Below are 16,184 nucleotides of genomic sequence, written 5' to 3' on the forward strand. Positions count from 1 at the left end.
GGCAGACTGGAACCGGAGCACCCCTGTTCTTCATAGGCGCCTATGTGTTTTGGGCCCTCCTTTGACCTCTGCACCTGACCGGCCCTGTGTTGCTGGTGCGGTGACTTTGGAGTTGCCTTGAATCCCCAACGGTGGGCTGCCTATGCCCAGGAACTTGAACTTGTAAGTGCCTTAGTTACCTGACAAACTAACCATTACTCACCTCCCCCAGGAATTGTTGATGTTTGCACTGTGTCCACTTTTAAAATAGCTTATTGCCATTTTAACTAAAACTGTGTATGTTACTGCTCTAATTCAAAGTTCCTAACTTACGTGTGTGGAGTGCCTTGCATTTTATGTATTTACTTCAAATCTTGAATCGTGTGGTTCTAAAATAAATTAAGAAAATATATTTTTCTATATAAAAACTATTGGCCTGGAGTTAAGTCTTTGTGTGTTCCTCATTTATTGCCTGTGTGTGTACAACAAATGCTTAAGACTACCCTCTGATAAGCCTACTGCTCGACCACACCACCACAAAATAGAGCATTAGAATTATCGAATTTTGCCACTATCTTACCTCTAAGGGGAACCCTTGGACTCTGTGCACACTATCTCTTACTTCGAGATAGTATATACAGAGCCATCTTCCTACAATACATCTCTTGGATGGTAAGAATACATGCATGACACACTTTAACATGTTTGGCCTTTCTCTTTTAAATTCCTTTCCTTGACTAAAGGTAACCCTGTTTCATCACCACATGTTCAAGTACTAATCCTTTAGCACAATCACTTCTTTGAATTGATATACCTAGACATGACTCTTGGTAATCTTCTGAATCCCATCCTTGCTTGCAAACTTTTTGTGATGCCTGCTTCTTTTATTCCCTCCTACCACACTTCGTTAAGTAGTAATAGCTATGCCATTCGAACAAACGTCATGTTGGGGGAGTTACTACTGGGGCATGTAGATGTTTTGACTATTCAAAGAGAAGTGAAATATTGCAGAATTAAAATTATTTCAAGTTTACGCAGTAAGGATTTTCAGTTCTAGTAAAGATATGGAGGCAAGGACTATTCTTCTCTATCTTTACTGCATAACTTTGCCAGCAGCCAATTACATTCAAGAAAAACGTAAATTGCATTTCCCATGAACAGCATAATCACATCAACATCACATGCTCCAACCATCATGAAGCCAGTTCTTTCAGGGTCCACATCACAATTTTGGATCCTCTTTCTTTGCCAACATAACAGAAAAAAACAAATTTCAGAATAAGAACCATACTATTTTGTAACTAGGTCATATCCAAACAGCCCAACCGGAGGGCTAACCGATCTTCATCATCGAGAACTTCAACATCCACGAGATCTGTGACATAACAGTCTCCCTCTCGAGGATGGATAATATTACATCATGGAGAATTGGACCCATCCTTGATCCATCTTCGTCAACCAGCAGGTGCCGAAATCGACTTGCCTCAAGTATGCTTCTGCTCATTCCCTGGGGATGAAGAACAAGCCATAAACTCTGTTCCCTCAAAATATTTAGACCAGCACAGCATAAAAGAGGATGGGCAATCTAACAATTCAATCAAATAATGTAGTCTTACAGTATCTACAAACACAGTTATAAAACATTCAAATATAACATGCCAGAGAGGAATAATCCTCACCTCCATGTCCTTAATAGAAATGAAACTTAAAAATAGAAAACCTTTTATTCTGTGTCAGGACCGAAGGCTCAGATTATGCTTATTTAAAACTGTGCTATCACCACTGACAAAACATCTCAATAGGCTTATAATAAAAAGTCTTGAAAGTAGATTTGGAGGACCAATCGGCCGCCTTCATGATGTCATCTAGACGCAAGCTCAAGGTAAATGACTTGGACACCATTGCTCTGCTAGCCAAGGGAGCACCAAAAATGGAAGTACCTATGCCTGCTTCGGTCAAAAGCCAGCGCATCCACCTGGCTAAGGTGGCCACTGTCACAGGTTTAAAATGGACCAGTAAAGCGATCAGCAGTTGACCCCTAAGGTCCACTCGAAATTCACCAACACATGCTTCATATGTTTTGAGACACTGGACAACACATAATTTTGCTTTATTTGGAAAGCCTGGGTATGAAATGAATCTGAAATTTGACTTAGCTCATCTACAAATAGAAAAAGAAACACCTTCCGGAGAAAACACCATACCAGAAAGATCAAAAGCTCGGACTTTGAAGCTCTTTGCGTGAAATCAAGCAGAGTAACATTGTGAGCTTAGCAGAAAGTTGTTTGCAAAAAAAAAAATGTTTATTATCTGGCCAACTGTCAAGAAAATTGAGAGCCACAGTTCTATCCCTTTACACTGAATACCATGTTTGCAGAGGTTTGGACATTCTAGTGCCATGCATGAGTTTGCATTCCACTGGATGTTCATTGACCGGTTTACGATCAACAGGGAGATGACCAGCAGAAATCGCAGACCTGAAGTTATTAACCGACATATACGCCAAGTCAGAGGTCGCTAAGGAAGATAAGAAATTGAACACCCGGCAACAGTCAGCCCCCACGGGATCAGCACTCCATTTGTTTTACCAACCACGCCATCTTCTCCATGCCAAAGTACAACGTTGTCCGGCGCTAGCAGACCAGGCATGTTTGATAGTAGAAAGTAGCATGCTGTGAAGTGCTTGGCAAACTCCATCTCGCCCTGAAACCATCCATGCAAGTAGCAAGAGGAAAACTCCATCTCGCCCTGAAACCATCCATGCAAGTAGCAAGAGATGTCCTGACAAGACCAACGGATGAGGCTGGCCTACTGGGTCCAGCAAGAGGCTCCAATGGAACACAATCCATTTTGGAAAGAGCACGTAACATTTCCAGGAGTACTGGGAACCATGGTTAGGCCTTTCACAATGGCCACTAAGATGATCTGCTTTCGGACGTTGCACTTGAGAAAGAACCCTGGGGATCATTAGGAACGGAGGGAATGCAAACCTTAGGAGTTGTGACAAATCCTGGGGAAAAGCTTCCAACTCCTGGGCCTCTGGATCTGGACCCCAGCTGAAAAACTTTAGGATCTGACAACTGAGGAGTGAAGCAAACAAACCACTGTGCACGAACCCCACAGTCGATTGACAGCATAAAAAAATCTTCAGGTGACGATTGCAATCGCTGTAATCCGTGAGATAGCAAGAGTGCCTAAAATTTGGTGATAGAGACACAGTGGCACAAATCCTTGGCAATCTCAGACAATAACCAGGATTTCGTACCACCCAGTTTGGTGACCTAATGCACCGCTGAGATGTTGCCCATCCTCAACAGAATGCAATAGTCTGTCTTCAAGGGGAAGAGACTCTTGATACAAAAGAATCCAGCGAGGAGTTCCAGGCAGTTGATATGGAGGTGTAATTCTGATTCTGACCAACTGCCCCCATGGAAATTGGGCTGGACCTCGCTCCTCAGCACCATTTGCTGGCACACAATTCTATAATGATCTCAGGGGAAATGCCCAAAATTCCTTGCTATTCTAAGACTCCATATGGTGGAGCCACCATGCCATATCTGCCTTGCCTTCATCCGAGAAGCGTATGTGATCGGAGTATGTCAGACCCTTCTGCATGTGTTGAATCTTGAGTCTCTGAAGAGCCCTGTAATGAAGAGGGCCTGGGAAGATAGCCTTAATCAAAGAGGTCAAAAGACCTACAATACTGGCCACAGATCTCTATGAAATCTTTGATAGCAGACCTAAACTTTCTTTACCACCCGAATTTTCTGAGGGGGGGAGAACTAACTGAGACTGAACAGAGTCTATCTGGAAGCTCAGCAACTCCAGACACTGAGGGAAAAAGGACTGGCTTTTGCTTGTTGATAATAAAACCCAGGTCTTGAAAGAGGTGAATAGTCCATGTTAGGTGAGAAAGCAGAGTCTGACACACTTGTGCCATTAGAACAAGATTGTCAAGATAGATTATTAGGCTAAATCATTTTGTTCGCTGAGATTCCACCACCAGTCTCATCAGCTTGGTGAAGCATCAAAGGGCTGATGACAGGTTAAAAGGAAGGACCTTGAACTTGAAGCAAAGACCCTACCACATGAATTGCAGGAACCGCCCGTGGGATTGGAAAATGGGAATCTTTAAGTGTCTTTCAGATCCAGAAGGACCATCCAGTCATCCCCTTGAAGAATATCCCAAAGGAGATGATTCTCTTCCAGTCTGAAATGTAAGGCATTGAAGTCCTTCAACTTCTAGACAAGCACAAACCACAACCTTTCTTCTCCATCAAGAACATGGCACTGAGAACAGGTGAGGTGGGGGTTGAAAATGCAAACTGCGTCTTTTTGCAAGAGTACCTGAATTTCTGAGGCGATGAAATTCTGTTTGATTAGAGAAAAATACATCACTTGTGGTGGTCAGAGCTGGCAAGGGGTTTCATAGATTTTTCGTTTGTACCCCTGAACTGACTCAAGGACCCACGTGTCCTGATCAAAAGCTAACTACTTTGGAGAAATAAACAAGTTCTGCCCTGCCAAAATCACCTCTGAAAGGGGAATGACCCTCACCTGTAACTCCAGCACCCCTCTGTGGTTCCTTCTATGAAAACGATTCCTGCCACTTGGGATTGAGGGGGGGCATAAAGTGGTGGCTGGAGGCAGGGTCATACTATCCTCCTCGATCACGGGGTGGAGATTCTAGCTAGAAGCTTTGATAGAAGCAATAGCTTGAGCAAGTGCTCCCTGTATTGCCCAACCTTGCCAAAAAGGGTTTGCCTGAAGACCTTTGTAATGGTCAACTGTGCCTTATCTATCCTTTACAAACGCCCCACCAAAAAGGAGACTTTTGGCCACTGGATCGGCTTCCAATGACGCCAACTCCTTCATTTTAGGGTCAATACGCATCAGAATAGATCATCTGCATTCCGTCGAAACAGCACAATTTACGTTTACCAGCTGACAAACAGCACGTTAGGCATAATCCACTAAAACATCAGGGTCTATGGGAGTATCAAAATCTTGAGCTTGAAAGGCAAGCTCAAGGGTCTTAATCAGGAGCCCCAACATATCCAGGAGTTTGTCTTGGAAGTTGCGCCAAGCCCTGTCTAGACCCTTCTTGGGATCTCTGGAATATGTTTTCATAAAAAGTGACCATTGTAGGGTCTACCTCTGGAGTCTTGCTGACTTTTCCCAGGAGGCCAGGTCTAGGGCATTCAGCACAAAGCTGGGCTCTCACTTCCTTATCGAAGTTCCGTCTGATGCAAAGTCTATACAAAGTCTGCCACTTCTAGAAGTGAAACTCAATTAGATGATGTAGGATGGACAATGTCACTTGGCTCAAAAATCTAACACTTTCAGGACACTGAGTGGACATCCAGGTGGTCCGGTCTTTTCTTTTTGCACCCTGGCTCATTTTCCTTGGCACTATAACTGGACCGGGGGACTGAATATGTGTCTACAAATGAATCAGACCTGATGTGAAGGTCAAAGACCCTCAGTGGTGGGATGCTGTAGCCATGTTCTCTAACCAGCGTGCCTCTCAAGGCCCTCAGAATGAACCCATCTAGTGGAATTAAACATGGCTTTGCCTGGTTTAGGGGAGGAGCAGTTGCATCCTACTGGGTTTGAGAACCTATTCCTGCTGTCAAGTGTAGCCATGCAACTGTTGTGGAGAAGGCCCCAGGGCCTGGGCCAGGGTTCTGTTGACAGAGTGTTATATGCTGCAGTATAAGCCATCAAACATGTCTTGTTCTAGGTTGTCTTTAGGTTTGTCATGGTAGGCGTCCATGTCAGCCTCATATTGTGCCATATTGTGTATCACAAGTGGATATAAACTACAACCAAAAATAAGGGGAGTGTAACAACGCCTGACATGTGAGTATAAGCAAATAGAAAGTGGAGGGAGTCGACCGTACCACACTCTAGTTGAAGCTTGATAACATTTTACAACCCTGAGCAGACTCAGCTGCACCAGGGAACCACTGGGGAGCAAGTAGGACTGGAAGTAATTCCTAGCGAATAGTGCATTGCTGCCATGGGTCCAGAGCAAACTCCACGCTTCACTGAGTCCATTGAATGCTCACACGCATAAATGAGGAAGCCCAATGAAAATAGAAGAGACTACACCCAACCCGAAGGATTGGTGTGTCTGGCTCCCACTCCACAGTCGACAGCATCAAGCACTGACAGCCAGGGTATAGGAAGCAAAGCTCACTCCCGCTGTAAGAATAAAAAGGAGTCAGTTAAAGGGAAAACTCAGAATATTAAAGACACCAGTATGATGGGCCACAAAACATAAACAACACTCGTTATGCTGTTGTAAGATGGTGCAAAGGATAGTGATGGGGCTCATATAAGTAACAAGTATCACAATATTACGGCCCGAACAACATATATACATAGAGATCATTACATTTTGAAAAGGTACTTAACTCACTGCGCAGCAGCAAAGAAAGTGGATCCAAAACGGTGGTATTGACTCTTAAAGAACTGGCTTCATGGTGAATGGAGCATGTGATGTTGATGTGAGCATTCTGTTCATCGGAAATTTATTTTACGTTTTTCTTGATTGTTATTGGCCGCTGTAAAAATTATCCAGTAATGATAGAGAAGTATAATCGAAGTCTCCGGTCCTGACATAGAATTACATTCTTGTCTACTAAAGTAAAAATTTACTATAGTTTTTAATTGGCAAAAATTGATATAGTAAATACGCGCCTTGATAAAATAAGTAAGCTCAGTGCAATTCTAACACAAAAAAGGTACAACTGACCTCTGTAGGGAAAACATTTGCTGATCAAAAGCCTATTCTGCCTCAAAATACAACAGCTTTTGCACACTCAGGTTCTGAGTCTCTTTGTTGGTCTGCTGCACACTGTGTTCCATACCGCAAACACAACTGGCATTGTGCATGTTTTTAACACTATTTGCTCCAACTTGTTGACTGGCTTATCATCTACTTTTTTTTTTTTAACTATACCTGCATTTTTAGTGGTCTGTTTTTCAGTTGGTTTAGTGGAATAGTAACGAGTCTTCTTATAGTGGAGTGCGTATTTGTCAACATTGTTCTGTTAAAGCAATCAACATTAACAGCAATGCACTGTATCCATCTGAATAACAGTGTCATCAAGCTATAGTTTTCTATCTGGGATAACATCTGCTTTCCAGTCCAGGTCTACATTGGACCAGTGCTTAATGTGAAAACAAAATAAGTGCCAGGGCTCTTATCAGGAGACCACTGCAGCTTGCACCACATATTGCTCCTGCCATGCTGCATTGACAGTAACAGCACAACTAATAACCTTCACATTGCTAGAAGTGTGACAAATTGGACTATTTCAGGCCCCCAAAGCTAAAAGAATGGCTTGGGCAGCAGGTAATAGGCATTTTTAATTGATATTGAATTAATAATTAACTGTTGCTGTGGTCATTTGTAAATTAACCAGACAGCGCCACATTGCGGCAGTATGTCACAAGCAGTGGTGTTGACAAATAAGTGCAGGTGCCAAGCCACAGGCTCAAAATAAGCACTGCATTGGATTTTGTGATTTCCTAAAATTCATACTTGTCACTTAAGACCTATGTTTAAATGTGTCTTTTTCTGGCTGTTGGCTTGAACACTGTTTTGGTACAACAAGTGGTGCTTATTGTAGATCTCTAGGAATTAATTTAACCAATGACAGGGCATCAGGCATTTTGTAATGCAATACGCCTGCCCATCGCCAATGCTGCATCCTGGGAGTCTTCACTTGAGTTGACACATGCAGTAACCTATGTTTGTGGGATTGCTACTATCACCATTCTTGGGTATGTCTACTTTCATCTCACAAATGAATCCAGTTTTTGCAGCTGTAGCTTTCACTTAGCACCTGATGCCACATTTGATGCCATGCCGCCCGGCAACTTCTACTGCTTCAATTTTCAATTGTATCTTGACATCACCATTTTCTACAGTTGTCAAGTAACACTACCAGTGCAACTAGTTCAATATGCTTCAGCGTTTCTTAACCTTCTGATGCAAAAGTGACTTGGAAAATGTCCTCGCCTCCACCTATGAATTCTCTCTTTGATGCTGCAGATCTGGAAGTGTCACATTTGTTTGTGCCAACAGTTTCAAAATTGAATGAAACCAGTAAATCATGAGAAGGGTGATTAGTAGCTGCTTCTATTTTTGCCTTTTAAACTCTTTTTGGATTAAGTTTTAGTTTGAACCATGTTACATAACTGAATTAGACATAGGTCTTTTGCCTAGCTGTTAAATTTATCATTGCACATTGGTTTAAATACACAGATTCACAACAACTGTTATCCTTTCCGGGGAAGTTGCACCTTTGCGTTTACCTATCTAGGTGCCACCAAATGACCTGCATTTCATTTATGCATATGCACCATCTTCATTTATAAACTTGTTTCATTTGGTATCAATTGCATGAATTTATCAAATAGTGTTTTGTTTGATTATACTGATGGTTTACCAATTATTCATATTTTGTATATGAATAAGAGGCAAATCTCAATAAAACAGAGCTTGCATGCTAACATGTGCTTTTAATATCACTAAATCAAGAAGTATACTCTATTGATAACAATTAGATAAGAGTATTTAAGTCTGATGCAAATGTATTGTAAGGGAGAAAGATTTCAGATTGTCATGGAAGCTTTAAGCAAGCTGCAAACAACAGACATCTTAGAAGGCATGGGATGGCACAGCTGGCCTTACCAGTGCTTTTCGTCACTTGCATTAACGTAACAGATCCAAACTAGGACCTTCTCAAATCACAGTTGCTCACTAAAACCAATGTTATTATGAACCAATCTAGGTGTGTTAGAGGCCATCTGGAAAACTTGTATGGGCAACTTGTTACTAAGAAAGATTTAGCTAGAAGTTACGAAGGGAGGAAATTTACCATTGCCTGATTTCAATACTAAGTGCACTGATTTACTGAACACTGTCTAAATACCGTCTAATATGTTGCAATTTGTTTTAAAATCTTGTTTTATCACCTATACTATTTTAACCATTATGGTTATTTTTTTTAATAACACCTATTTGGGTAATTTGCACTCAGATAGGGCATTCATTATTAATAAATCATTTTTAAATACACAGGGCCTCGTATTCACTGTCTGCCGAACGTCCGACGGGGAGGTTGCCGCCCCAATGGCTACCTCCCAGCCAGACCCAACTAGAATAGGTCTCTACCAGATATTTCGTTACCGAAGGTAAGTAACTTGTACATCTGATAGAGACTTCTAGTTGCAGATTCCTTACCTTAGAATAGATACTCAAGCAATGCTATCCTCGGTGGTGGGCTGTGTACCAAGATCATACTAGGAAGTCCTGCAGGACCGAACGACCAAAGAATCCATCCCAACAGACCAGACTGTCCAGGCAGTAGTCTTTAGCAAACGTGTGCAGTGACGCCCACTTAGCTGCCAGTACAGGAACTCCGCGTGCCAACGCAGTGGAAGCAGCAGTTGGTCTGGTAGAATGAGCACCCATGCCCTCAAGGGGTTGCTTCTGGGCAAAAGCGTAGCACATCTTGATGCAAAGAAGTACCCATCGAGAGATGGTACATTTTTGCACCCCCTTCCCTTTTTTCGCACCCACATACCTGACAAAGAGTTGATCATCCACCCAGAAATCTTTTGTACGATTAAGATATAATGCTAACGCTCTTTTTGAGTACAGACGGTGGAGTAATTCTTCCTCATGGGAAGGATGTGGGGGTGCGTGGAAATTAGGCAGGTTGATGGACTGGCATACATGAAAATGCGTAACCACCTTTGGAAGGAAGGAAGCCTTAGTACACAACACCACTTTGTCAGGGTGCACATAGAAGTATGGCGGTTTGGACGAAAGGGCCTGACGTTCACTCACCCTGCGAGCAGATGTGATGGCAACAAGAAAGACAGTTTTGAAGGTGAGGAGCCATAAGGGACAATTGTGCATCGGCTCAAAGGGAGTAAACATTAAATAGGTAAGGACAAGATTGAGGTCCCACTGAGGCATGATAAATGGAGTGAGAGGAAATAAATGGGTGAGACCTTTTAGGAATCTACTCACAATAGGAGATTTAAAGAGTGAGGACTGATCAGGTAACCTAAGTAAGGCAGAAATGTCAGAAAAATACCCTTTAAGGGTGCCCAAAGCAGAGCCCTGCCAGGCTAAAGAAAGAATAAACAAAAGAACCTCAGATAGAGGAACAGAGAGGGGATCAACAGATTTGTTGGTGCACCATGCCACAAATTTATGCCAATGACAGGCGTATACAGAATTGGTGGAGGGACACCTGGCTACCAAGATAATATCACAGACTTTCGGTGTTAGATTAAAAGTCGTCAACTGTCGCCGCTCAATCTCCACGCATCAAGGCAGAGATTAGACAGGTTCGGGTGAAGAACTGTCCCCTGTTGTTGTGACAGAAGATCCGCCCAAAGAGGCAAGAGTGGAGGATTGATGGCCATGCTCAACAGCTCTGGTACCAGACTCTCCTTATCCAGTCTGGAGCCACCAAGATGACTTGGGCCCGGTCGTTCCTGATCTTCTTGAGAACTCTGGGCAGAAGTGGTATAAGCGTAAAGGAGGCCGGAGTCCCACTTGAGAAGAAAACCAACACCGAGCAAGTGCCGATTTTGAAACTCCAACGTGCAAAACAGCTGATATTGCGCATTATCTGCAGAGGCAAACAGATCTAACCAAACCTCTCCCCACTGCTGAAAGAGACCTTGCGCCACCTTCAACAGCCAGTAGTCGAGGTAGGGGAAGACATGGCATGTGTTGTTCACAGACCGCAGTGCAAGACTGGAGGAAGAAAACAACTTCTTTCCAAATTGGAGACACCATTCATGATCAGCTGTGCATTGACGGCTGAGTTCGTCCGCTCTGGCCCTGAGAGAACCCGCCAGATGTTGAACCACAAGGGTAATGACCTGATGTTCCAGCCATGTCCAGAGACGTAGGGCCTCTTGACAAAGGGTCCAGGGCCCTACTCCGCCTTGTTTGTTGCAGTACCACATGGTGGTAGTATTGTCCGTGAACACCTGCACTACTTTCCTTTGAGAGAGGGAAGAAATGCTTTCAATGCAAGTCTGATCGCCTGGAGCTCCAGAAGATTGATATGGAGCCCAGAATTCGCCGGAGACTAGAGGCCTCTGATCTCTCCCTCTCCCATGTGGCCACCCCAACCCAGAAGTGACGCATCTGTCAATATAGATGGATCTGGTTGGTGAAGGGAGAGGGATCTGCCGTGAACCCAATGCGGATTCGAAAGCCACCACTGCAAGTCTTTCGTAGTCCTCTCCGAGATCTGGACCATGTCGGAGAGATTCCCCTGATGTTGCACCCACTGGAACTTCAAGTCCCACTGCAGAGCCCACATATGCCATCTGGGATGTGTAACTAGCAGGATGCAGGAGGCCATGAGGCCCAGCAGCCTTAGAGTCAGTCTCACCGAAACCCAAGACAGAGGCTGAAAGATCAGAATCATTGCCTGAATATCTTGGACTAGCTTTTCGGGAGGATAAGCCCGAAACTGCACTGTGTCCAGAACAGCTCAGATGAATGGGAGCATCTGAGAGGGAATCAGGTGTGTCTTCGGCACGTTTATAGTGAACCCTAGCGTGTGCAAGAGGTTCGCCATAGTCTGAAGGTGGGAGACAACTTTCTGGGGCGAGTCCACCTTCAACAGCCAGTTGTCGAGGTAGGGGAGGACATGGCATGTGTTGTCCACAGACCGCAGCGCAAGACTGGAGGAAGAAAACAACTTCTTTCCAAATTGTTCCAGCCTTTTTGATTCCCTATCTAGGGGTGCAGAAGGGAATGCGCCTGAAGAAGAGGAAGCCTGGATGACAAGACTCTCAGGCATGAGACAGGAATTTAGGGTCATTCGGAGTGGGCCGATGGTGGCATGCGGTAGTCCTATTCACAGGAGCCCCTGTGTTGGGTTTGGACCAAGTACCCAAAAGGACATTGGTGAGGGCTTCATTGAACGGTAAAAGGGGCTCAGATGTGGAAGCCCCTGGCTGGAGCACCTCCGTCAGGAGGTTGGACCTGACCTCAACAGTAGGAAGCTCAAGGCCAGGGACCTCGGCTGCCTTACTGACCACCATACCATAAGTCGCTAACTCTGCCGTAGCCATTTTAGGAGGAGAAAGCATGTCACCATCTGTCCAGTCCACTGGCGTCGCCCAATTCCTGTGCCCAGTCCAAAGATGGGTCATACTGGCATTCATAAGGGTCCAGGGACACCTCCAATCCTTCCCCGAATTCATACCCATAGGAAAAAGGGTCCGAATCCAACCTGGGGTGAAAAGGCCCCATCGAAGACAAAGGCGGCGGCGGCTGACACCACTCCGACTCCGAGTCGTCGTGGATAAGGATCGGGTTGATGTCGATAGTGGGCACTACCGACGTTGGGAGCGTCGACAATCGACCCGGGGAAGGTCTCAATGGTGCGACCGGCGGCGGTGCGGATCCGCGAGCAGATCCGGAGGGGACCACGGTGGCCGGAGCCGAAGCCGGCAGTGTGAAACCCAAAGGCTCCTCAACCAAACTCCTTGGGCCCGAAGGCGCCATATCGGGGGTCGGTCCGCCCAAAGATGAGGCGTATGCCCTCATAGAATTCCTTAAGTTGGGCTGGGGTCGCTCCGGCTCCTGGAAACTCGGGGAGCGCAGAGTGGACCCAGACGCAGGCTCCGAGGACGGAGGCCTTGAGCGTCCACGCTCCTACTGCATCGTGTCAGCCGAGTGACGGGGCGAAGTCGGAGAGCGATGAGACCTCTTCGACTTCTTCTTCTTCTTCTTCTTACCTGCACCCGAGGTTTTTGAGGACGAAGAGTGGTGATGGCTCCGCAAACGGTCTCAAGACCTTCCTCTCGATCGAGACCGGGACCTACGCAGAGTCGAGCACCGGGCCGCCATGAGTTTGAGGAATCACTCCCTCAAGGCCTTCGGGTGCATGACCCGGGACTCGGACCACGACTTCAGGTTGTGGTCGTGCTGGAGACACTACAAACAAACCCGATGCGGATCAATCACTGACATCATGTGGTGACAGTTCTTGCGCGCCTTGTACCCGGTCTTCGGGGACATCCTCGACGTACCAAAAAGCTCAATAGAAAATTCGACAAAATGGTTGAATTCGGTCAAAAAGAGACCAGGGTAGGTCTCTCTGGATCAGCGTGTGGCGCGGAAAGAAAAGAACTGACGTCACTGCCAAGACCTCCCTGAAAATGCAATTACTTTGGAAGCGTCTTTCCTATGAACACACACCTCTGTCTGAACCAAGCCCCTCATTTAATTCCTGCCTACTCCGGCAGAAACAACTGTCATGGTTGGAAAGATTTTCTGCAAGAATAAGTGGATTTCCAATGAAAATATGCATCATGGGCTTTAGTATTTTGGTTTTGTATGTAGAAAGCCTAGTTCATTCTTGTCTTTCTTTCTTTTATTTTTTTAACCCTCGCACTACCTCTTGGAATAAAAGAAAGTGTTAAACAAGTATTTATATGCATTTGTGAAACACAGGAATTGCAGGTGTGCGGAGCATGAACAGCGAGAATTACCAGTACTAATAGGTCTGAGTTTAATATGTAAAAACAGTCAAATATCAGAAAGAACAGTTGGTCAATATTAAAAGTACCACTGCCTTCAATGTAGTCTTTTTTTTTGTTTCTACATTAAATAAAGGCTGGATGGAATGCAGACCACTTTTAGTTTCTATGACACAGAAAGACAGGCTTGTTTGCCACCTGACCTTCTTTAGAAAAATATATAAAAAGAGGGTGGTAAACAAGTTTTTTAAAAAAAGGGGGAGGAAGACCTGGTTCTGGTGGCACTAATAAGAAGCCACCGGGCATGAAGGTGGGGAAAGAAGATGCACAGGGGAAAGAAAGAAAGAGAGAGTGGGGAGGAGAAAGAGTAACAAGCATGTGGAATGAGAATCAGACAGGAGGGAGATGGGGAAGGGGAAGGAGGAGCACAAGAGGGAGAGGCAGGGAAAATCGAGAAGCAAATAGGTAAAAAGAGGGAGGAACAACAGGGGATAACTGGAGAGTGAAGTGAACAGTGAGACACATAGGAAAGATGGGGGCTAGAGGGAGCCAGCAGGAACGGACACAAGATGTGAAAGAGGCAGGCGCACGATTGAGCATAAAGGAGCCTACAGAGAGGGCTATGGTTGCAAAATAGTCTCTACTGCAGCTCAATGCAAGCACTACATTGATGGTGAAAAAATACACCCTAACCACCAGTAACATCAGGTGAGAAGGGAATACGTTTGGCTGAACAAAGATGTGATTACTTTTCTGAGAATGCCTACCTTCTCTGGCAGCAACAGTACCATTTTCTCTGCCAGTTCATACAAAACAGCCATCATGCCAACTCTTTTTATTGCACTGTCCCATCTTTCTACACTGCCTACCTGCCCACAATTGTCATTTGATGGCTAAAAAGAATATTTCATATTTGGCAAGCAACAACCTTCTGTAATTGTCTAGAATATTCATTTAGACTTCGTGAGACACTATGGTAAATTTATCATCATCACTTTCAACTTTTTATAGTGCTTCAGTCGTTCACCAACCAAGAGCTGTGAGCAACTACATAAAAACTGTGACTTTGGTGCTTTCCTGAAAGGTGGATGCTAACTATAAAACGCAGATGCTCTGAGATCTGGTTTCACAGCCTGGTTGTCCCATTTGGGAATCCTCTGCCTTCTCCCACTGGCGGATATATGGAGGATCCATAAGTGCTTTCAGAAAATATAAGTGCACTTTACAGCAGTTTCAGATATTTTGGGGACATTTGCTCCCACTTGAGAGTTTAGGTTCAACAATCCCAAATATAAAAGTAGTTCAACCAAGCTCAAAATCACAAAATGTCTAAAAATTCTTACCTGCAGGATTTTGATCTGTGCACTGAGATGAAATCAAAGAAGTTGGGAATGCGAGAAAAGAGTCAGATGTTTGAATTGGAGTCCCATACTGCCAAAAAAAAGTATAGATTTATAGACATTTTTACAAATGAGGAAAAGAAACAATGAAGGGCTTTCAGCTTTAAAACGTTGAACAAAACAATATAAATATTATGACTTTGTTGAATTTGGGGAGCTAATGTCAATTAATGATCTTCCGACCTAGTGATATCTAATTTGCAACTTCCCCCTGCAGCAGTCAGGTACAATAGATTGTAAATAAAATCATAGATGAGTGTCTTATGAACCCAGAATGCGGCATTCAGAGGAACAAGCGAGACTCTTGTGTCAAAGAGGTCAACCCTAGTAAGAAAAGGAGGTGAACAAATCAAGTGTTTAAGTATACCCAACAGGAACATACAAGAGACACATTTGCATATGATCCTTCTTAAAAGTGTTCATTCGAAATTTAGCTCAAGAAAAATAATCTTAACAGTTTAAAATATGTAACAACTTATTCTGGAACTTCCCAACTCAGTTGTATATTTAATGTAAGATAACCTTTCATTCAGAATTAATATTCTCCAGAGATACCTCCAGGTTAATCCAACTTGCTCCTAAATTGGCATGCAGAAGAAGCATCTGAAAGCACGGAAAGTCAAGTTACTACCGGCATATTTTCTAAAAAGTATACTGAAATGTACCTTATGCAGCCTTACCAATGTTAGAATATGTTGTAATGAAGAATATTAGATAGTGCTATACACAGTGGTCCTTAGTACCCTCAGTAGTTGTGTGGGATAATATTTCAAAACATAAAAAAAGAAAAGTACACATGCAGATGAGAAAATATCAAGTCTATTTAAGTGAGAACTGCTGCAATGGGAACGAAAACAGCAAATTTTAGATCCTAATTTAAGTGGATATCTAATTATTTTAGGGGCAGCACACATAGTGAGTTAACACTACTTTGCTCAAACTGAACATGTACTGAACATGACATCTTCGAAATGCAGCAATCTATTAAGGCCTGAAACATAGAAGGTGCTCCCAGGGCAGTCACTACCAAGAGAAAATCTGCTTTCATGTTAAATACATGAGACAGAAAGATTGCATTGAGTGAATGTATAGTCTTTTGCAGTGCCACATACAGATTGAGTTGCGTCTAGTTGTTGGTAAACACTTCTTGAACTGTTAAGTCTAGCATTCCTTTTAAAAGGAGAGGCCTTAGATGCTTCCTGATTGAAAGCTGTGGGAAGTGGCGCATATCATAATTGGAGAAAGAAATCCACAATTGAGGTA

General features: G+C 43.9%; 1 protein-coding gene across 5 annotated transcripts in view; it reads right to left on the reverse strand.

Moving 5' to 3' along the window:
• Positions 1–16,184, reverse strand: part of TCTN1 (tectonic family member 1) — a 275,107-nt gene that overhangs the window by 185,624 nt on the left and 73,299 nt on the right. For all 5 annotated transcript variants that reach the window (XM_069214867.1, XM_069214866.1, XM_069214868.1 and 2 more), the window contains exon 5: positions 14,865–14,952. In XM_069214867.1, the coding sequence (XP_069070968.1) occupies positions 14,865–14,952 (88 nt within the window). The remainder of the gene's footprint in view (positions 1–14,864; positions 14,953–16,184) is intronic.

The sequence above is a fragment of the Pleurodeles waltl genome, chromosome 11 (assembly GCF_031143425.1).
Source record: "Pleurodeles waltl isolate 20211129_DDA chromosome 11, aPleWal1.hap1.20221129, whole genome shotgun sequence".
In the NCBI taxonomy this organism is placed as follows: Eukaryota; Metazoa; Chordata; class Amphibia; order Caudata; family Salamandridae; genus Pleurodeles; species Pleurodeles waltl.